The sequence below is a fragment of the Muntiacus reevesi genome, chromosome 16 (assembly GCF_963930625.1).
Source record: "Muntiacus reevesi chromosome 16, mMunRee1.1, whole genome shotgun sequence".
NCBI classification, from domain to species: Eukaryota; Metazoa; Chordata; class Mammalia; order Artiodactyla; family Cervidae; genus Muntiacus; species Muntiacus reevesi.
In genome coordinates, this window is record NC_089264.1 from 28,187,187 (window position 1) to 28,210,704 (window position 23,518).

Below are 23,518 nucleotides of genomic sequence, written 5' to 3' on the forward strand. Positions count from 1 at the left end.
CAGCCTCTATGCAAGTGTCAGGACATCACCAATAAATGAAATCATGTTATCAGTTATGTCGGCTAAACACTGACCCATTCAATGTTATTTTGGAAGCAGCAAAATCAAACAGGAGAAAGGAACAGATAATGTAACATACTGCACTTATCTCCGTATAAATTGCTGCCATGATGCACCATTACCGTCCCAACAGAGAAGACGCATTCCTGCAATAAATATCTGGAATTGTGGCAAAAGGAGAAAAGTCTGTTTTGACACTGGTCATGGCCACGCGGTGACCGCCAACCTCACCTCGTCGCTGCTCCACCGGTTGGGGAAGGAGGGCCGCAGCTTCTTGATACACACGATCTCTCTCATGTCCTCGTAAGAGGGGTCACTGGGCACCAGGTCATGATAGGGGAGCTGATATTCTTCCACTATACCTGAAAATACGATTTTAATAAGGTTGTTATTTTCTGTGAAGAGGAAATAAAAGTCTAACAAACAAACTGTTCTCAGAGGAAATTTCTATCAGTACCAAAGACAAGTTCAGGTTGAAAAACATCAAAAAAATAAAAAAGCCACAAACACAAAAACCCACCAAACTTGAAAAAAATGGGCCCAAATGACACAATATTTTAAAAATGAATAAAAACACAAGGAAACATTATTATACACCTTCAGGCCTTTTTTTCTAACTTCCAAAAGCTAAGTAAACAAACATCTCAAATTTACTTCTGATTTTATAAAGGCTCTTGTACTCTGTGCCAAAATTTTAAAATAATCTATATTAAATCTTGTGCAAATTTGGCAGACACACCCCAAACTCATTATGCACAATATGTAACTATTTCTATTACTGCAATATGAGATTATGAATCTCATAATAAATTTGGCAGTGTATCCTACTTGAACGAAATGTCAGATGTACATTTTTTTCTGCTTAATCATCAGAATGTATTCTTGCATACTAAAAATTTAAAATACTGTATTACACGTGGTGCTAGTGGTAAAGAGTCTGCCTGCCAATGCAGGAGACATAAGAGACGTGGGTTTGATCCCTGGGTTGGGAAGATCCCCTGGAGATCAACCCACTCCAATACCCTGGCCTGGAAAATCCCATGGAGAGAGGAGCCTGGCGAGCTATGTAGTTCATGGGGGTCGCAAAGAGTCAGACACTGAGTGACTAACACTTTATTATGTCCTTTCTTGTAAACTCAAACCCATTTATAATCATGAAGGACCAGAAGTTTCAAAAGTTTTCTCAGATCACTCCAACTCACCATTTATTCTGTCCCCTGCTGAGATTACAGATCAAAAATATATGTATTAACTACATTACTAATTCCTTCTGCTGTGTGACATCTCCACAGAAGACAATGAAAGCAAAGGTCTCCTGGACAGGAGACGCTCACTTCATTCCCATCCTTCCTCCCTTCCTAATTCTCAAGATGATGGTTCTGGAAATCTTGAGAGCAAGGATGTTGTTGATCTCTTTCATCTCAGATTTTCCTTAGTGCCTAATGCTCGTGCCTTACCTGGCTGGACTGATGCTTGGGTGGCGGGGTAGGTGTATAGGCCACCAAAGACAGAGCCAACCACACAAAATTATCAATTCATAGGAGTCTGTCTTTGCACTCTAGGCCTTACTCCTCTCTCCTTATCATGCGATGACATTATCAAAAATTTCCACATCTGCTACCTTTGTGTCTGAAACTTCAAAACTTCCTCTTTTCTCCCAAAGTCTGAAAGGCCTACACCTGGATGCATCTGCTTCACCCAAAAGTATCCAGACTAGAAAGATAAGCCCCCAAACTTCCAATATCTTCATAAAGGACAGTGTTAGAGAATAGAATCTCTGTGCTTTTCTCCTCTGGAAGAGCAAAGAAACTCATCTGCTCAGAGTCTATGATCTGCAAGGCATGAATAGTATGTGTTATAACTTATCTTATTAGATTCTCAAAACTATAAGATAGCACTATACAGATGAGTAAAGTTGATTTTGAAGGATTAAGTAACTTGCCCGATACCATACAGTTGGTCTTAGGCAGAGACAAATATACATCAATCTCATATGGAGATAAGGGAACATGTTAGTACCTCTCCAACCCCCACAGGCAGAGATAGCCCTAGAAAAGCAACTAATACTCTGCTGTTTACATAAGGTTGGATTGTTTCCTAAGTAGAGAATCACGGCTCCTGTCTTCTGTCCACAAGCTTCCAAATAAAGGCTTCTTGTAGCCCTCTTCACTTTAGATGTTCAGGAAAACATAATTAGAAAAGTAATCTACACTCTACTACTCCTTTAACTACTGTAAACCTATCTTAATAAAAAAATAAGTGTAAGCATATTATTAAAAAATAGACTCGTCTACTGTTAATAAAGCATGAAATCATAATTACAAAAGGAGATTTATAAAATATCTATTTAGGAAACTTTCTTTTTGGCCTAAAAACTTCTCTTATTTTAAAGGGAAAGTTTTCTATTTTAAACTGCTTACAAGAGGCAGAGTTCCCAGAGTGATTAGAAGGCATCATTGAAGATGATCTTTCTATGAAAGTTTAAATACCTATTGGTTTACTGTTTCTCCTTCATATTTAAATATGACTCTAAATGTAAGTTAAGTCTCTACCAACCAAAATGAAAATTAAAAATAATAACTAGTGTGCACTGAGTGCTCTTTATATGCCAGGCAGTCTTAATTCTTTTTTTTTTTTTAATTTCTTTTTATTTTCTTTTGTTTTGTTTTTTTTTTACAATCATTGAAACCTCACAACCACCATCTGAGGTAGATACAATCATTCAAGTCCTTAGGACAATAGGAAAACAGAAACAAAGAAAAATTTAGTAACTCATCAAAGGTTCACAAATAAATGGCAGGTCCAAGAAAAAATTTCCTCTACTAGTTAAGTGCCTGCTGCACTATCAGATCCCTGGATAAGCTCAAGTTTTTGTGAAAGTGAGGAACCAGCCATCATGAGGAAAGGCAGCAATGTTACTTTCTGAACCAGCACAATCAAAAGTAGAGGCATAAACAGGGCACGTGATACTGAAGAGCCTGCAACTCAGCTCCTCACTTACAAGATGTTCAAATCTACCTAAGAGCATATGCAGCAGTAAACAAAACACTACAAAAATATTACCTCTGAATATTTAAAAAAATCTTTTCTTAGTTTTACTAAGGAATCCTTATGTTGATAGAAAAGTTATCATGAACAATAATGACATTCTTATGCTTTAATTTCCTTTTGATACAAACTGATGTTTTCAAACTGGTTTATGACATATCATAGAAATTCAAGAATTAGGGGCTGTCCCCCACACTGGGTGTGTCTCCCTTCATCTGTACTGAGGAAGCCAGAGGGAAGGGGTCACTGATGTTAGGGCCGGGGCCAGAAGCTGGAAGGGGTAGAAAGGGGGTTTGACTGGATGGAGCAACTGCTGGAGGAAAAGCTCAAGAAACAAAGGAGACAATATACATGGTAGAAGGGGGTGAGCTCTGAAAAGGCAAGAGGAAGTTGACAGTGTGCCTGAGACTCAGTTCTAAGGCGTTAAAGACCATGTTCTGGGAGGACTGTGACCACATCAACATAAAGGGGAAAATCAAGTCAAATCTGATTTAGTAAACAATACAGTGACTCGGATTTCTGACCAAAAGAAAAGATCTGCAGCAGCTCCAGCAAAGTCACTGTCACTTACCTCCTGATACACATCTCCTAGCGACCTCCCAAAGGATGAGTCCAAAACTGTACATGTCCGCCATGATGTAAGACTGAAAGTGATTTCTGTTCAAGCTCTCATCCAGCACTTCGGGAGGCATGTAGCGCTTGGTGCCAACTCGAGTGTTGGGTGGTATGTCAACTTCATTCGTGTCACTAAGGAGAAAGTCAGGCAAAGCACCATCAGCTTTGAAGAGGACCAATGAATGACAGGTCAGGGGATTCCTAACTCGGGGCTTTAGTGAAAGGTGAAAAAGGATATCTTTTCAAAGCATAACATTTCCCTAAAAAATATTTCTTGCCAAAAGATCGATATTCACAGGTCAAAACCCAAAGAAGGTGACAGTCAGAATGAAGCTGCAACGTATAAGATAGCACTGCCACAAGATCAATGTAAACTCCAAATTACTGCTATTAATAAATACGTACTCAATGTCAAAACTACCGTCCTTCCCTTCACATATTAACAGCTTGGCCCTTAAAACTGGCAGGTGCACATGTGAATTTGGTTTATTTGAGACAGTATTTCTTAGACCAAGTGTTGGGAGGCTTTTGCAGCTACAAACAAGTAAGAATGGACAGGAGGAGAGGGTCAGCGAAGATTTGCAAAGGTTTTACTTTGATAAGTGGAAATCTATAAAAAGGATTTCTACTAGCATTATTATTTCATAAACCAAATAACATGTATTTTTTAACAAAAAGGAAAATAACTGAATATACTCTCTTTAGCTTCCAGACGATTTCACAACATGATCTATTAATTATTATTCTGCATAGACAGGGAGAAAATTCCTGATGGAAGGACAGTCTTCTGCAGGCTGGCATGTGGGAACCACGGTCTCAGTGCAGTGAGCTGGAGCCAGAGCTGTGAACCCACTTTGCAAAGCTGCCAAACTATGATTGCTTGAGAAGCTGACAATTAATGAGAGGAGACATGTAACATTACTGCCAGCACAATGCTAAGCACACATCACAAGTTCACCAAGTCCCACAGCTCAAAAGAAACTAGTGGAAATAAGGAGCAATGAACCCCTATTTTGATGGATGAATCAACTGCAAAGCAGAAAAGATTAACAACAACAACAACAAAAAACTCATGATTAAACTGAAGTCTCTAGAAAATCTGTGATAAACCTTCCTTTCTCTTGATTCCCAAGAGTTTTTCTTTTTCTTTTTATCAGACTCCACTCACTCTCAAACACTGATATGTTTGTTCTTTTTCCTCAATACAGAAAACAGCTGCATATATCAAACACCACGTTCATCACACTGCATCACAGACAACAGCAAATTTAGCAAAGCACAAGCTGGAATCAAGATTGCTGGGAGAAATATCAGCAACCTGAGATAGGCAGATGATACATACCATTCTAATCACAGAAAGTGAAGAGGAACTAAAGAGCCTCCTGGTGAGGGTGAGAGAGGAGAGTGAAAAAGCTGGCTTGAAACTCAACATTCAAAAAACTAAGATCATAGAATCCAGTCCTATTATTTCATGGCAAACAGAAGGGGAAAAACAGAAGCAGTGACAGATTTTATTTTCGTGGGCTCCAAAATCACTGCAGAGGGTGACTGCAGCCATGAAATTAAAAGATGCTTGCTCCTTGGAAGAAAAACCTAGACGGCATATGACAAAGCAGAGACATCATCTTGCCAACAAAGGTCTGTAAAGTCAAAGCTATGATTTTTCCAGTAGTCATGGATAGATGTGTGTGGTGGGCCATAAAGAAGGCTAAGCGCCAAAAAAACTGATGCTTTCAAATTGTGGTATGGAAGAAGACTCTTGAGAGCCCCTTGGGCTGCAAGAAGATCAGACCAGTCAAGACTAAAGGAAATCAACCCTGAATATTCACTGAAAGGACTGATGCTGAAGCTCCAATACTCTGGCCACCTGATGCAAAGGGCGGATTTAATGGAAAAGACCCTGAAGCTGGAACAGATTAAAGGCAAAAGGAGAAGGTGGCGCAGAGGATGAGATGGTTGGATGGCATCACCGACTCAATGGACATGAGCCTGAGCAAACTCTGGGAGATGGTGGAGGGGATCCTACGGTGCTTCAGTCCACGAGGCCACAAAGAGCTGAACAGGACTGAGCGACTGAACGACAACAAAATGGCTTTGGGGGAAGAAGGAAAAAAAAACAACAACTCGAGGTTGGATCTCACTGCCTCAATCTCTACCTTCAAAAACATAAAACATATAGTGTCATTGGGAAAATCTAAAGGGTGGCAGTTGTCCCTCTGCAGATCTCAACACTGTTAACATTTACTAAACCTTATAAAGCCTCATTCTCACAACCATTTAAAATTCACTTCCATCTAAAATTCTTCAGCTAAAGCAATTTTACCAGACGTATCGCCAGGATATTCATTAGGCCCCTCGAGATCTTTTAAAAGCAACAACTCTGAAGGAGCCCATTTTCCTAAAATAAGAGTTAAAGGAAACTTTTTTAAATGAAAAAAAAAAAAAAGAGTTCATACTCCTTTCCATCAGCAAATGTAGGTCTTAGTGCTCTAGGCTTTTTTCTAAGACTTGAAAGAGTATAAAATATGAATCACAGCATTTATCAGCAGGACACAATAGAAAAATGTCACCTGTATACCTAAATAGTACATAGTAAGGAAGGGACACCAGAGAGAAGAGCCGAATGATAATGTGGGGAAATAACATATGTAAAAGATGACACAAAGGCTCCCCCTTCGATTATAAAGCAATTTCTCTCCTCCTCTTCTACGCACTGACACCTCTCATGTGAACACAGAGCAGGCTTTTCATTGATGTGTTACCTGTGTGTGCTACAGTTCATAACTTTGAATCATTAGAGGAGAACAGTGCTGGAGTTGGGTAGAGGATTCTGGGTTCTGTGTAGAGAAGTGAGCGTGGGGGGCTGCAGATGGAAAGAAGATCGTGAATGGCTTACATAATCTTCCAGAACATGTTCTGGGAAAGAAAACCAAGAACATTCCCAAGAACATGGGCCCCACAGGAGTACATTTAGGCCAAAGGTATACTCTGACCTCACTTGGTAACAATTTTGGACAATTCTTTTCCTTTCTTACACTTAGTCCTTAATGTTTTAGTTGGATTTGGGAGGTCAAGAAGGGGTAACAGAATGCGTGACATGGAGACATCTATGGGAAGACTGAAAGCTAATTGGTACTGGAGGATAACAGATTTAGGATTTGTGATGGCCAGACTAGAGAGAGTCTCTAGACTCTTATTCCCTCAGACATGGAGAAAACACTCAGTTGAGGACTTTGCTTGTCCATCAAATGCTCCAAAACCAGCTCCTTATTTACACAGTACACCAGCCACTACTGTCCCTCCGCCACCTTGCGCTCTCCATCCCAAGTGCTTCCCCACCAGTGCTGGAATAACCATCTCCCCTGGAAGAGCTGAATAAACATCTTCCCCTAGAAGAATCTGAATAAGTATTCTCCTTTGTGGCATCTCAATAATATTCATCTTCCAACCAAAGACTGTAAACTCCTTTGAGCCCTGAGTGACATCATAATCATCGGGTTTGTCCCTAAAGAGCAGGTCCCCACTCTGTCTCCATTCACCATGTGTCTTGCACACAGCAGTAGGGAATGCACTTTAAATGAAAGAAGGAAAAGGTTTTTTAATAGTAAACTTTGCTATGTATGATTTAAAGAAAAACTTAAAAATCTCTATTATACATAGTCCATAAAATGAAACATTGCAGACATGTGGAGAGATAAGTTGCATTTTGTTCAGCAAATTAATTTTGTACAGGACTATTAACCCAATGGCAAAAGCCTTCAGCGCTATATGTTAAAGGACAAACATACTAATTAGAAGTAATTTCCCTCCCACATTATAAAGCATCAGTTTCTCCAAGACACCCAGCGCTGTCCATTTTCCCTCAGGAGGGTTTTCCTACTTGAAAGTAATTAAACTGCATTTCTCTCCCAGGTATTCAGTCACATCATCTTAGCTGTTTCCAAGTAAGGGGAGAGAAAAATGGAACTTGTATTCCTCTTCAAGGTCACAGAGAGAAATTAAAGTGATTTCCCACTGGGGCAGCAAGAGCAAAGACAGCAGAAGGGACAGGAAGTACAGTCAGAGGGGTTCTTCCCAGGCCCAGCGTCAGGGCAAGATGCGGATCTTCAAGGACAGGTGTGAGTACTTGAAGGAGAGGGCCCAGGGCAGAGAAGCAGCAGCCGAGGGCAGGTTGCCTCACCGTCTCTGCTTTCCTTTTCCTGGAGGATGAGAGGGCCGAGAGACGAGGTTGGCAAGAGAAGATGGATGCAGCATAAGGAGGTGGGGTCGGAGAAAGGAACTTCAAATCCACAAAATAATTCTGTGTGCCGAGATGGCGACAGACACACGTGTGTGAAAATGATAAAATCACACATAGTAAATATAAATACCAACTCCAGGATACTGGCTACTTCTGGAAGGAAAAGGGGGGGTAAAATAGGGAGGAGAATGCAAAAGGACTCTCTTTAACAGTGCATTTCCTTAAAAAAAAAAAAAAAAAAAAAAAAAAAAAAAAAAAAAACTAAGGCAAATTGTTAACATTTGTTATTGTTAATTAATTTTATTAAATAATTACAAGTGCCCCATTATTTTTAACATTTCCTGTAGGCTTAAAATATTAATATAAATAAGTACTCAGGAGGATCAGGAATGAGAAAAACATACATGACAAGGATTAAGGTTACAGACATAAGGCTGTGAAGATCAAAAGTCCTCTAAATACACTGGTCGGGGACCTCCCCGGTGGTCCAGAGGCTAAGACTCCCCACTCCTAATGCAGGGGGCCTGGGTTCGATCCCTAGTCAGGGAACTAGTTGGTGCAACTAAAAGTCTGCATGCCACAACTAAAGATCCTGAGTGCCACAACCAAGACCCAGAACAGCCTAAATAAAAACTGGAGAAAATTATAGAAAAGACACATTTCTAGCAAGCAGAACTAAAAATGCTCCATCAAAATGTGGTGTGCATTCACTCTAGATGAACTTCCACACATGGAGATCATTTTAATGGGTTTTATGGTCTACAAACAGGGCAGCCTCTTACTGCCTGTACCCAGGCAGCTGCCTGCAGTGTCCCTCTCCTGGCCCAACACTGGTGTCTAGAGTGGCGTGTAGACTGCAGGTGTTGGTAGAACTGAGGAAAGGAATCAAAGAGCCCCTGTGGGTGCAGAAAGGCTGGAAGTGGAGCCTCCTTCCAGGATCCTGAGAGGCCAGAGAATGAACCTGAGCAGGGTGTGCCTTAAACTCTTGGCTCTCATGCACTGGAAGAAGGGCAGAAAGAAGAATTTTATTTTAGTGGCAGAATAAGGTGGGTATTTAAAAGTATAATATCCATCTTAACCTTATATTGTTTTTTTTCATATTAATTAAGCTTCTAATTATGAATCCATAGCAGGATTCTTTCAAGAAATGTTACCACACATTTCTTGCAAGAAATTAACCACACATTGGGAGGGGGGTTCAGGATGGGGAACACATGTAAATCCATGGCTGATTCATGTCAATGTATGGCAAAAACTACTACAATATTGTAAAGTAATTAGCCTCCAACTAATAAAAATAAATGAAAAAAAATAAATTAATTAAAAAAAAAAGAAATTAACCACACATGAACCACACCAGAGAAAACTGATCACTTGTTAGAAAGACAAAAATGACCTTCCAAAGCATGAAATATTCTCATGAGCCTTCAGAAGGGGCTATGCACATCCTTCGTCTCTCCTACTGTATCTTGCAAACAGCTATGGAACTGATTTGTTGAGCTGAGCTCTGCCCAGGCAGATGTTAACCAGCGAGGAGGGTTTTCTGCAGCACCTTCCAACAGAATTCACTACTCCTATGAGTAAACCCTGAGACATCTCAGGGTTTCTAAGAATGAGAACCTTGACATGGAAACTTCAACAGAAGGTGGTGAGGCTGCAGAAACCCTGACTGGGCGTGCTGCCACTCATGCTTGGTCTGTGACTCTGGCTGAAACCATGTCCCTTTTGTCAAAAACCACTAAGTATACACACCAGAAGCAGTGGTGTGTACATGTCATTGAGAGACAGAGAACATTGAGAACCTTCTGGGCCAGACTGTCCCTCTCCTCTGCACTTGGACAATTCGACAGGCATCAATCTGGAGATGTGTGCTACAGCCCAGCCTTCACTGTAGGTGTTCTATATGAAATTTAATACCTGAAAGGTCGTAAGCCAGACAGGACTTACTCCCCCGCTAGGAAAACATATCATTCTGTCCCTGAAGTACCAGAGGGGCTGTGTGATCCTCCAGAGGGCAGGGTGAAAAGCTCTGTAAGTTCCTTCATGAGATTCCACGTGTCATTGTTTTCTTATCCCGAGAGATTCAGGTTAATGGGAGTGTCTCTTGTGGCGTCGCCCAGATTCCATCTCCCTCCGGCATGAGAGGCAGCAGCGCTGACATCATTTTCAAGAGTGCGCACGGAGAAGACAATACAGCATGAAGAAGTTAAACGAGCAGGAAACCTCTGACGCATTGTCCACCCTCTGTGAGCGTCACCGGCTGCTGCTGCTAAGTCGCGTCAGTCGTGTCCGACTCCGTGCGGCCCCATGGACGGCAGCCCACCAGGCTCCCCCGTCCCTGGGGTTCTCCAGGCAAGAACACTGGAGTGGGCTGCCATTGCCTTCTCCAAACGTCACTGGAAACCTCCCCAAAATGATTTAAAAGCCTGAGAGAATACTTGGCACACAGAGACCACAGGAAAGATTAAGTTCTCACAGGAAGTTCACATATGAGGTTTGAGAACTCAACACTGGGTTAGCTTTGACCCCACTTGTAGTACAATGCTGTAAATATCTGTGCACGTATGCTTCACACTCCCCCACAACAGGAGAGTCAGGAAGAGTGAAAACCAAAGACCTGTGTACAGCAAGGTTTAAAAGCGAGGCTCAACAATTGAGAAGACCAAAGTTCCTCCGAAACATATGAAATAAAAACATGAAAAGGATTTCCAACAATCAACATCCATCTAATATAAAGGAAACTGAGGCCCAGGATGTCAAATGATCCCATAGGTGCTAGTCAGCCACATGAGGTCTTTGCATCCAATAGCTATGGCAGTTGTTCATCTGAGCCAGTATCCTCATATCCTTCCTCTCTCCATTAAACAGCCAATACATGCCAAATAAATCTCTGAATTATCCCTTAAATGTATTTCCTTCCACTTCTTATATCTGGGTTTGCATGAAATTTGAGAGTTCATTTAGTTCATTCCCATTAAGGAGAACTAAGTTTCAGAAATATAATAGATACTCATTTTCTTGGTTTTTTTAAGGTCTATTAAGAAGATGAGTTCTTAATTACTTTGATACTGCCAACATGTACGGATTCAAAATAATATCTCTAATGGGTAACTCACTATGTCATGTCAAATGAGAAACACATTACGTAATGACATGGACTCTCAAGATGCCCAATGAAAAGGAGGGTAAGATGAGGCATGCACTAAAATAATTACAGGGTCAGGCAGACAAGGGTCAGAAAATTATCACAGGAGTAGAATAGATGATGTCATCCTTTCTACCTAGGGGATGAGTAAAGTAACTTAGAGGTAACTCTGAGACTGAATTAAGTGACATGGAGACGCAAGGGCATTCCAAGCTATATGCTGTCTAGTCAAAAGCAAAGCAGTAGGAAACATGGAGTATATGCGGCAAAAACACAAATCAGTTCAGTCTTGCGAAATAAAGCATATAAATTGGAGAGTTTTATGTCCATATAAATTGGACCTAAAAATAGAAAGGTGAATTTAATCCAGCATGTGCAAAATCTCTGGAGCTTAGAGGAAAAAAAAAAACACTTTTTCCCTTCATCCCATAGTCCATATGGAATCATTCATTTAAGCTTTATACAAAATTTTGAAGCAACCCCTATATAATGAGCACCAAGGAAAGACTAGAGATGTAAATTTAAGAAAAACATGGTATCTGCCTTCATGGAACTTCGTCTCCAGTGACAATGACAGAAAAGCAGTCACTGATGACCATACAACAGAAACTCACTGAAAGTCAGGCTTGTAAGGGAATAATAATAGGGGTTCCATAGGATAAAGTGACCAAGTAGTAGCTTCTAAGATAAAGAAGAGGATATTGGGTACTCAGATAAAGATAGAAGCATATTAAAAACACTCAGAGGTTTGAGAGAAATTACATTTTAACCCAAATCCAGAGCAAATGATGAAATTATGATGATGCCCAAAATTACGCTTCAAGAAAGTAAATCTGGCAGCAGTATGTAAAAGACAAATTGGAAAGAGGAAATAACTACAAAATGCTTTACTCCAGAATCTAGAAAGATGGTAGGAGACCCCCAATTGGCCCAGTTCCAGTGGGAGTATCATGGAGACAGAATTCATAGGAAGCGTGCCTCACATTTTAGAATGGATTCACCAAAACTGGGAACCTAGACAGAGAGAGCACGTGCACCATGAAACTGAGAAATGGGAAAAGATTTAAGAAAAAGAGAGCAGAACCCACAGAGAGAAAGGAGGAGAACCTGGAATAAACACATTAGGAACACAGGAGGAAGACAGGTGTGGGCACAGGGGAGGTGGGCCGACAGCAAAAAAGGCTTCTGGTGACAAAATCCATGTTGTCCTTCAGTAAAGGAGCTTCAGAAGAGACGCGGAGGAGAAGCCAAATTGCAAAATATCATGAATTACTGGATTGTGAAAGCAAATTATTCTTTAGAACTCTTGAGAAATTTCACAGGGGTGGAAGGAGAAAAGCTGGCAATTTGAGAAACATCATGGGAAATTCCCTGTGGTAGAGGAGACTTAAAAAAGGGTGTAGGTCAGAAAAAAGAATTCAGAAGAGAGAGAAGATTCAAATCATCTTTATTAGCTGGCAGTTCATGTTTCTAACTTGAATCTACAGTCCGAAGCATTTTCTCCTGCTTTGTTTTTGAAGACCAAGAACTTCAATTTGCTATCCTCTAACTGGTGAAGACCTTTATATATTTAGGATTTATCATTTTATCACCTCTCCATCTTTACTTCTGGGTGAAAATACCAATCCCTTAGTCCTTTCTCGTCAGTTTTATTCTTTGCCTTGGCTTTTCCTTTGTGTCCTTCTCCATATTCTACAGTCTCTTTGGAAAAAAAAAATCCATAAGAAGGTCCAATAATTTAATAAAAGCTGAGCCTAAATTGAATTTTTTTTAAAGTAGGTATAAGATGATCCCTCTTTTCTTCTAGTTTGCAAACTCATTTCGTTTTGTTTTCAAAGCAGAAGAATCATTTTTCTAATTAAATCCTACAAGATAAAAGAGCTGCTATGAATACAACAAAGGTAAGCAAAACAGAACCCCAGCTCTGGAGCTTCCTCTTGCCCGTCCTGCAGGAGCTACAGTGCTGAGTACTGGCACTGTGTTGCTTATTCATTCCTAACATTTCTCATGGAATACTTTGCAGGCAAGTTATCTTTCTTACAACACATAAAAAATGCCTTTATCACTACATAATCTAGCTCTTTCCTGAAACCTCTTCCTACCTACAGAAGTCATGCAGAATTCTGAGCACACAATCCCAGACATTAGCAACTTCTTTTAACAGCTTCATGACAGCTCAAACCTATGTGAACAGTGTCTTGAAGTCAGGTCACTGATAAGCTTAGAAACAATAGAACTGACCCAAACACTGTTTATTTGTTGCAAAGATGTTTCTTCTTTTTCCCCTCCAGAAAAAGTCAAAGTTAGCAAAATTCCTCCTCCTCCACTAAATATCCTAGAAGCCCTGAGCGACAAAATGCATCATCTATAAAAAGTGATAGAAAAGAACCATAAAAAGTATATTTGTTCACCTTGATACTAACCTAATAAACTTAACAGCCAAGCCCAGGTCAGCTATACAGCAAGTTCCATTTTTCTTCACCAGGATGTTCTTACTTTTCAGATCTCGATGGGCAATTGCTGGTTTCCCTTGAGTACTAAAGATTTCAGTATGTAAGTGACATAGGCCACTGACTGAGGAATAGGCTAGCTTCAACATCGACTTAGTATCTAGGGTGGTGGACTTCAGGTAATCATAGAGGGAACCGTTCTCATGATAATCTGTGATTAGGTATAATTGTGTCCAGGACCCCGTCCCTTTGATATCTGCAGCAATGAAGCCTAAAAGGAAAGAAGACAAAAAGGGTTGAAAGCTACGTGTTTTCTAAATACTACCAGGATAATTCATTTTTTCAACTATTGTCCTTTGTCATCGGTGTCTTTTATTTGGCATTTCATTGAGTTTTCTGATTGCGCTTATGATAGCATTAAATTACTAATACCCATCACTGTTGTAGTTTAGTTGCTAAATCGTGTCTGACTCTTTGTGACCCCATGGATGGTAGCCCACCAGGCTCCTCTGTCCATGGGATTTCCCAGGCAAGAATACTGGAGTGGGTTGCCATTTCCTCCTCCAGGGAATCTTCCCGACCCAGGGATTGAACCCATGTCTCCTGCTTGGCAGGCAGATTCTTTGCCACTGAGCCACCTGGGAAGCCCATCAGAGATAACCAAAACAGCAGGGGTGGAGAAAGACTAACAGTTTGTATCTGAAGACAGGATACCTTTCCAATCAGTAGCTGATATTTAAACTATTTCTAAGTTAACAGTAAATAGTTCATAGTATTATAATTACACATAAGACACTGTTTACAAAACAGGCACACACTCCATGATTAGCTGACACTCCTTCTACTTGAATAATCCAGCTAGATCATTTCTAACTTGAGAAAATAAAAAGGAAATCAATTTTCAATATAAACTCTGGATATAAATAAACCCTGCAGATAAAATTCCCATAACTTCACAGTACTTAGACAAAAATGTGCTCCTTCAAATTCCTAAGAAATCTGAGAAATTTTGGTATTGCATTTGCATTTCCTGTCACTGAAGGAAAAAAAAATTATGTGAACATGTTTCATTTCCAGCCCACCATCCAGTCATAGAAGTGCCTTAGTCATGCCTCCTGTGAGGTCTCCCATTAGAAGCGTATGACATTCTTGGGCTCACGCCAAAAAGAAAATGTCTGTATATTTCATAGCAGGTCTAGACAGATGAGTTAATATGCAGATGTTAACAGAAAAAGAGAGGAAAGCTAGGAAACCCTGAACATCGCTCATACAGGCTTATACTCACCCAAGATGTTTTCATGCCTCATCAACACCGTCTGATATATTTCTGTTTCCCGGAACCAGCTGGCCTCCTCTGTCGTGAAGAACACTTTCACAGCTACCTTTTCGCCACGCCACTTTCCCATCCAAACTTCCCCATAGCGACCTTTTCCAATCTGTTTCACCATCTGAATTTGCTTTGCTATCGTCCTCTGGACCTGTGAAATCCCCCAACACACTGTTAGTGTATTCACAGCACTGCAGATTTATTTAATGTTTTCTTTTTTCCTTCAGAGAAGAAGACAATTGCATATGAAATACATTTAGCCAGTAGTTTTTCTTTATATGGGCGCCGCAGGTGGCACGAGTGGTAAAGAATCTGCCTGCTAGTGCAGCAGACACAAGAAACTGGGGTTGAACCCTGGGTCGGGAAGATCCCCTGGAGGAGGAAATGGCAACCCACCCCAGTATTCTTGCCTGGAGAATCCATGGACAGAGGAGCCTGGTGAGACAAGTTATTTTTACTTGCTTATTAATTTTACTTATTAATTCATGTTGTCCCTTTTAAATGTATATTTGAGACTTGGTTTTGAGTGCTTGAAGTATTGCTTCCAAATTATTATTTCATTTTACCGATTGTCATTTTCAGAGAAAAACACTTGAGGGTTCACAGTAACTGGCAGAAAAGAATACTTTTCACTTCTACTACTAGTGTGGGACGCTAGATACTCTGAAGGGCATCATGCCACTATATGCTTTGATAACATACAACAAAACAGAAGGGTAATGCACTATTGGGCACACACAGAAATACTTGCAGACGAAATCTCTAAGCAGGGAGGTGTAGGCAGACGGAGGAGAAGAGGAAGGGAAGAGTTAAGAACACAGCAAGGCTAGATAAGCATTCAGCAAATACAAATGCCAGGCCGCTATCTGGGCAAAGAATAACACCAGTCTTGAAATCGAGACAATGAACGCCGACCCTTTTAGAATGAGAGACATTGAACCCTGGGCTTTAGCATTAAGCCTGAACCACTGAATGGGACCAAATTTGCCCCAGTTTGGTGGCACACCACCACCATGGCTCCTGGCAAAAACAAATACAAATCCTCTCTTGAGGAAATTATTGCAGAATATGCTTCACTCCACTACTGGTAGGATACTAGACCCTCTGAAGGAGCTCCTACCACCCTACACCTTGGTCATGGATAAAATATAAGAAACAAAAAACTATAATGCTTATTGGACACACAAGGGAATAAAGGAAATCCCCACCTTGGGGAGGGCAGGGAGAGAAGGAAGGGAAGAAAGAAAACAGGGAGGGAAAGGAGAGAAAGAGGATCTCACAGGGTAAATGCCTTAAAACAAAAGGAAACAGCCACTGCACATGAGGCAAGAGAAAGAATCCAAGTAGATTTAACCCCTTCAGATGATAGATGCGGGAATCTTCAGAGAATGCCACACGGCATGAGATGTGTGAAGAATGTGAAGGATAGGAGACAGAATGAAACATAAGCAAGCAGCACGAAATCACTGAAAATTAGGCTTTGAGGCAGAAGAGCTGTCACAACCAAAAATGTAAAATGGAAAGAGAGAACAGCCCATTAGAGCTGGGGAGAAAGCAAAGCTATGAGAGAGCTCCAAAGAATTACGGAGTGCAGCGGAGACAGGCAGAAGGAAAACAAGAGGGTTCAAATGGCATAGGGGTTAGATGTCTCTTTACACATGATCTTCTTTTTAAAAATGCCATGACTAAAGGGGTTAAGTGTTGGTGACTATTTACATAATTTGGGAGACATAAAGAATCAAACATAGAGACGCAGAAGTACAGAACAGACTTTTGAACTCTGTGGGAGAAGGTGAAGGTGGGATGTTTCGAAAGAACAGCATGTATATTATCTGTGGTGAAACAGACCACCAGCCCAGGTGGGATGCATAAGTCAAGTGCTCGGGCCTGGTGGGCTGGGAAGACCCAGAGGAATCAGGTGGAGAGGGAGGTGGGATGGGGGACCGGGATGGGGAATACGTGTAACTCTATGGCTGATTCATATCAATGTATGACAAAACCCACTGAAAAATAAAAAAGAAAAAAAAAAAGAATCAAACATAGAACTCTCCTAGGATCTGCTTAGAAAGTTGGGATGTACTCTTCCCAGAGACAGGCTTTGCATCAAGTAAATTCAAAGTGTTTCTTTCTGCATTTATACTTTTAAGGGTCATGCAACTATACTGAGATAACTGCATATATGAGCTACTGTAATTTACCTGAGCAAACTCCAGGAGATAGGGGAGGACAGGGAAGCCTGGTGTGCTGTAGTTCATGGGGTCACAAAGAGCTGGATGCAACTTAGTGACTGAACAACAACAACTATAGTGAGCTCACCTAGATATTCCAGAATAAACTCATCTCAAGGTCAGCTGGTGAGCAACTTTAGCATCTGAGCCACCAGGGAAGCCCAGCTGGTGAGCAGCTTTAATTCCCCCTTGCCTTGTAAAATAACAGATTCTAGGGCTGAGGACTTTGTGGGGACTAGCATTCTGACTACCACTCACGTCTACCAACTGGGATGGGTTCTGTTTTTGCCTAATGAATGATTTCATCAATTCAAGACGTAATGCGATCCATTGCCAGAATCATTAACAGCACTAATATCAGACTGAAAGCTTTTGGGGACAAGATAAAGTCTTTTTCTTTTCCTCTCAAAGAAGAATTAAAGAATAAAAGCATTGCTGACATGCCGTTAAGCCACTCAGCCTCAAGGAAATGAGGCATCAAGTGTACATGTAGACCAGCCTTCCTCCCTTTAGGAGTCGAAAAGGCCCTGTAGGAGACAGTCAGTCCATTTCCCTTCCCCAATGAGGGAGCAGAAGCATCAAGAGCACTGTGCGGCTGAGAGCCAGATCCATAAGTAGTTAAACTACTGACCTGAGAGGAGACTTCCTACAATGATTAAAGAAGTATTATTAATTTACTGTTGTTACAAAGCATTGCTTATGTAAATCCACAGGACATTTCCTAATATAAACAGTTTTAAATCCACTTTTTTTCTAATGATGACATATATAATGAATTTGGTAAGAGTACAGATGAAATTGGCAACGCTCACAAGAACAGGAGCAACTTATCTCAAAATAAAAAGTCTCACTATATTCAGAAATTTAAAATATACTTCTATTTTGAGATTTATTATAACATCTACAAAACATATTTTTTGTAATCCAAAAATATATTTTGAAAAATGTTTTAACTATGTCATTTATTTGCATTTTTATTTGATCTAGTTAACGTTTCAGGTCTTTGTGTACCCAAACTTTCCTTCTATACGACATCTTTAGATATCAGTTTTGAAAGTTAGATTATACAAACTCAGTACAATCATTATAACTGTGACTCAAAACAGAGAAGAATTATTTCACGTAGAGTGGGGACAACTCACTGTGTAAGGATTATAAGGGTTATCACTATTTTAGAAATGTCTATCTATCTAGTGGTCAGTTATCTGATAGGGTCCAATGGTAAATTAAGCCCATGTGGACCCTAGAAACCATGGAGTTGTAAGTAAAGCTCTGTGCTCTCTATATGTCCCTGAATTAACAAAATACTCACTTCTACACACACATACACTGTTTAACATATCTGCTTAATAAGACCATGTTAATGTTGCATACTGGACAGATTTTTCACAAAAGATTCCTCAGCTGAGAGGTTTAGTGTTCAGTTAGTTTACTTCACCTTCTGTTCCTTTACAAGGTCAGATAAATAGGGTATAAACAAATAATGTTACTATTGATTGAAGGCATAGTACACAGGTATTCAGTATGCCAGGCATATTTATATGTGTACATATATGCATATATATATATAGCATGTATATGCTATATATATATAGAGAGAGAGAGAGAGAGCAGGGAAAATTCTTACAACCACTCTATGATATTCCTCCCTTAGAGGATTTATATACAAAGCCACTTAGTAATTATTAGTCCCAAGTATGTATTTATACACAAGACATGAACTTTCCCTCTTTGTTAATGAAATAAATGACAAAGTGGAATTAAGGTGAGACATTCACTCATATAATACAAAGAGAGACTACTGAACATTTCTGTATTGTTTATCTCAAAAAACAAATCTTAAAGCAGGATCTTAAGTCTGTAATACCGAGGCTTTCCCTTCGCCCATCCTGTTGTTATCAAATGCAGGTCTTAATTTTACTTAACATTTGGTTCACAAGCGTTAGGAGCACAGATTCTAGAGGCAGATCACCCGGGTTTGACTCCTGGCTTCTCCACGGACCAGCTGGTTGACCCCAGTGGGCTTGGGCCCCTGATGTGTGATACAGGACACATTTCTGCACCACCTCACAGTGGCTACAAGGACTAAATGAAATCATCCTTTAAAGGCCAGAATCTGGCCAGGGTTGGACCTCTGGCAACTTGGCTGCTCTTAATCATTATGGTTAATAGCCAAACACTGTTGTTTGGTACCCAGATTACAGACATAAGATAGTATTTTCACAGATACCAAAAGTTGGGAGTTGCAAGTTTTCTTTTTTAAAAAAACAAATAATTGAGCAGCCTCTTTAATCACCCCAGGATGCTAAGTGACAAAACGTAGTTTCCACCTCTAAAGAGATGAGAGTCCACCTGAAGACACAGGTACATTAATACCAATTTCAATGTTATTTTAAACAGCTAAATTGGTTGCTGCATTGATTATGCAAACTTCTGTTATGACATAAGTTAAACAGACTGGCTCAGCTTAGACTAATCTGTCACAGAGATAAAACATGGGGCATAATCTGAGGAACTCTCCAGAAAGACATTATATTTGCAAAGACATGGATTTTAAAAACATGCTGTATTTTCAAAACAATTAGTCAAGGCTGATTCAAGAGCTCAAGAATCCAGTGGGGAAGAGGTGGGAGGAGAGGGATACTATGCTTATCAAGCTAAGAAAGAAGACCCATAACCATGACTGGATATTAGGGTGTGTCATGCAGGAAAGTGAGAGAGCAGCAAGGTCAAAGATTTAAGAGAGAACTCCACAGGAATGAGAAAGATGGGCTAGAAGGAGGAAGACAGTAGTTTACAATTCTAAGAGTGTAAGTATCTGATTGATTAATATCAAAGGGAATTTTAATATCTGTACCTGAAAAAGCAGCGTGATAAAATATTTTTAAATGTAAGAATGGTATTTGCTATATATCAGTTAAATTCTAAGAATGAAAAGTCAAGTAATTTGATAAGAACTTTACATTAAAAAAATATTTATATCCTAAGTAGCATCAGTTTTGTCATAATGACTATTTCACAAGTGGTTTTCTGTCTGGTGTATTACCTCCGAGGGAGGTATTAGTTGAAAAGTAGAGTTTGGCTACCTACTGTGAAGAACTGACTCCTTGGAAAAGACCCTGATGCTGGGAAAGATTGAAGGTGGGAGGAGAAGGGGTGGACAAAGGATGAGATGGTTGGATGGCATCACCAACTCAATGGACATGAGTTTGAGTAAACTATGGGAGTTGGTGAAGGACAGGGAGGCCTGGCGTGCTGCAGTCCATGGGGTCACAAAGAATTGGACACGACTGAGTGGCTGACCTGAACAGAGAGTTTCAGTTATGCAAGATGATTAAGTCCCAGAGATGTACCACACAACACAGTGCCTACAATTAATAATGGAATAGTGCATTCTTTTTTCCCTAATTTGAAGCAAAAAGTTGACACTCACTTTATTTTTACTTAGATACACTTAGCATATAACATTTTGTAAGTTTAAGGTATACAGCATGTTGATTTGATATATTTAAATAATGAGAAATGATTATCACAGGAGCATTAGCTAGCACCTCTATTTAATACATGTATATTATAATCTTTAAAAAATTTGCAAAGAGGTTAGATCCTACACTGGGCTCTTATCATAAAATGATAATAATGAATGGGACAGGAGGCAACTTTTGGAGGTGATGGATAAGTTTATGGCCTAGACTGTGATGATGGCTTCGGGGGTGTATGGTGATTTAGTCACTAAGTGGTGTCCAACTCTTTGTGACCCCATGAACTGCAGCCTGCCAGGCTCCTCTGTCCATGAGATTTCCCAGGCAAGAATACTCGAGTGGGTTGTCATTTTCTTGTCCAGGGTATCCTCCCAAACCAGGGATCAAAACCAGGTCCCCTGAATTGCAGGCAGATTCTTTACCGACTGAGACACCTACTTATTTCCAAACTCTTCAAGTTATATATGTTAAATGTATCCAGCTTTTTGTATGCTAAGGAAAAGAGTTATAAAATAAATTCTTGGCTTGAGATTTTTAAGTTAGTTTCAGTACTAAATAAAAGGTCACCAAAAGAATCAAGTAAACAAGACATCCAAAGTCAGAACCAGACAATAAAGATTAGGAAAATCAATCTCAGAATTTATAAAGTTTATAAAGGAAAATATTTCTCACTGTTATTTCCATTTCAAGTCCCAACAATCTTTTCGCATGGTCCATAAAGTAACCAAATGCTTTTCTCATTAAAACAAGTGCCTTGGATTCACTATATATTTTCTTCCAAGTTGGCAGCGCTGACCGTCAAAAATTAAAACTCTTTTGAATGGAAAAGCCAGGGCTTCACCCTGAAACATAAACCCTCCAGCTGCGGCAGCCTTCAACCCTTTTAGAAGTACTCAGATCCCAGTTGGTTGTAATACTTTTGCCTTCAAAAGCCAGGCCAAAGTGCTGTAACGTTATCCTTCCTGAAAACAGAGGGAAGATGGTCCCACAGTCGAATGTTTTCTAATCTGCTCTTTATCAGAACGCAGAGGTCTGGATTGTAACCATACACTTACATTAAAGAACAATGACCTCACCCCCAATATGTCAAAATGTTATCTGGAAACCCTGCATCTGAGATCTGATGTCTGACTGCAGAGCGCTTTCCTCTGTCCACGGCCCTATCTGTTTCGGTAAAATGACACCCCGCGGTTACTGACGTATCCTTTATGGTCAAGGTAAGCTCCTCTCCTACCAGCAGAGGGAGGCCTGATCCGCTCCCCGAGCTCTGCGACTGCTCGATTAAGTCTCTCAGGGATTCTCCAGGAGGAATGTAAGTTTCATCCTGTTCTAACCCAATGCTGTACCGAGGTCTGGCTTCTTGTCTTTTATACCTGAAGATGCACAAAGGAGGAAAACGTTAGACACTGGATTGCAATGACAGGGATAGAACATGCAGAACCACGGCAGGTTTCATCTTTGCACATAAATACAAGATTAGATGCTCAGTATATATTATCCTTAGTTATGATTTCCAAAACACAAAGTCATAATTAGCCTTCTAACCTATTTTTTAAACTAAACTTCATACTTTCACTCAGTCACAACCATCTTTAATCTTCCTTCTCTGTTTCCTTCGATTGCGTATATCCAAGTGGCCTATATTCCATTAACATTTTTATATAGTTCCAATAGTAGCAGTAGTAGTCGGTCAGTCGTGTCTGACTCTTTGCCACTCCATGGACTATAGGCCACCAAGCTCTCCTGTTCAAGGGATTCCCCAGGCAAACATACTGGAGTGGGCTGCCATTTCCTTCTCCAGGATAGTTCCAATATCCGTGCCCTAAAATCTTTTCTTATAAGGTCCCTAATTAGCTAAAGATGCAGGTTTTTTTGTTTACAAAAGATACTGTAACTTTCTCATAAAAGGCAATGTATAAAGCAATAGTATAGATAAACTGAAACTTTAAAAGCTTTTGTCAATAATGTCTTCAGTTAGAATTGATGATATTTGAGTCAACTCTTATTTGTAGAATAGTAACCTAAATAAGTATTACAAAAGGGCAATGACAAGAATTTAAAGGTCCCTGATATTTCACAAACTAGAAAATGAGTTCTTAGGTGATTGAAAACAATTTGTAGTGCTGTTGTTTACTTGCTAAGTCATGTCTGACTTTTTGCAACCTCATGGACTGTAACCCGCCAGTCTCCTCTGTCCATGGGATTCTCCAGGCAAGAATACTGGTTTATGGGTTGCCATTTCCTTCTCCAGGGGATCTTCCTGACCCATGGATCGAAACTACTAACTGAACATAGTCTATCTTAATAATTAATCTATAACTTGTCTTTTGTAATCATTCAATACTAAGGGAATACTGTTAGCTTACAAAATAAGGAATTACTAAAGTGATTCTAGGTCAACATGGTCATTTCTCGCTTTGAATCAAAGGTTAGTAGCAACTAATTGCTGAATTTCCTAGCCACCATAAGTTTCCTAGAGATGAAATTTTTCTGGGTAGTTTTGATATTTGAAGCAGAAACAAGATAGCTATCTATTAATAACTTCATTAGGACAAATGATTATCAATAGTAACTGATATTGTCAGTGACATCTAATATCTAATCAGGTCCAGGAAAGCTGTGATGAAAAACATCAACTGGTAGAACAGTATGAGGATGATTTTATAAACTCAAAATTCTACATCCACATGTTGGAAACTTACCTGAAGTAACAGAATAAAATGACGAGGACCAAGAGCAAACTACACACAGTCACAGATATAAGTAAAGCTTTGTGGTGTATAGGTCCGTCAACGAAATCTGAAATTAAACAGAAGCAAAGAGAGGCATACTACAAGATTATTTTTATGTAAAAATTAGGAAGCAAGTCTTTCCTCAAAGTGCTTGCTAACCTCCATGTGTAAGATATGAGAGATGTGAGGTT

General features: G+C 39.9%; 1 protein-coding gene across 8 annotated transcripts in view; it reads right to left on the minus strand.

Moving 5' to 3' along the window:
* The window catches only part of BMPR1B (bone morphogenetic protein receptor type 1B), a 423,394-nt gene that overhangs the window by 5,047 nt on the left and 394,829 nt on the right, over positions 1–23,518 (minus strand). For all 8 annotated transcript variants that reach the window (XM_065907204.1, XM_065907198.1, XM_065907205.1 and 5 more), the window contains 6 exons: positions 23,298–23,394; positions 21,830–21,968; positions 14,844–15,036; positions 13,532–13,829; positions 3,680–3,855; positions 292–422 (listed from right to left, as the gene is read on the minus strand). In XM_065907204.1, the coding sequence (XP_065763276.1) occupies positions 292–422; positions 3,680–3,855; positions 13,532–13,829; positions 14,844–15,036; positions 21,830–21,968; positions 23,298–23,394 (1,034 nt within the window). The remainder of the gene's footprint in view (positions 1–291; positions 423–3,679; positions 3,856–13,531; positions 13,830–14,843; positions 15,037–21,829; positions 21,969–23,297; positions 23,395–23,518) is intronic.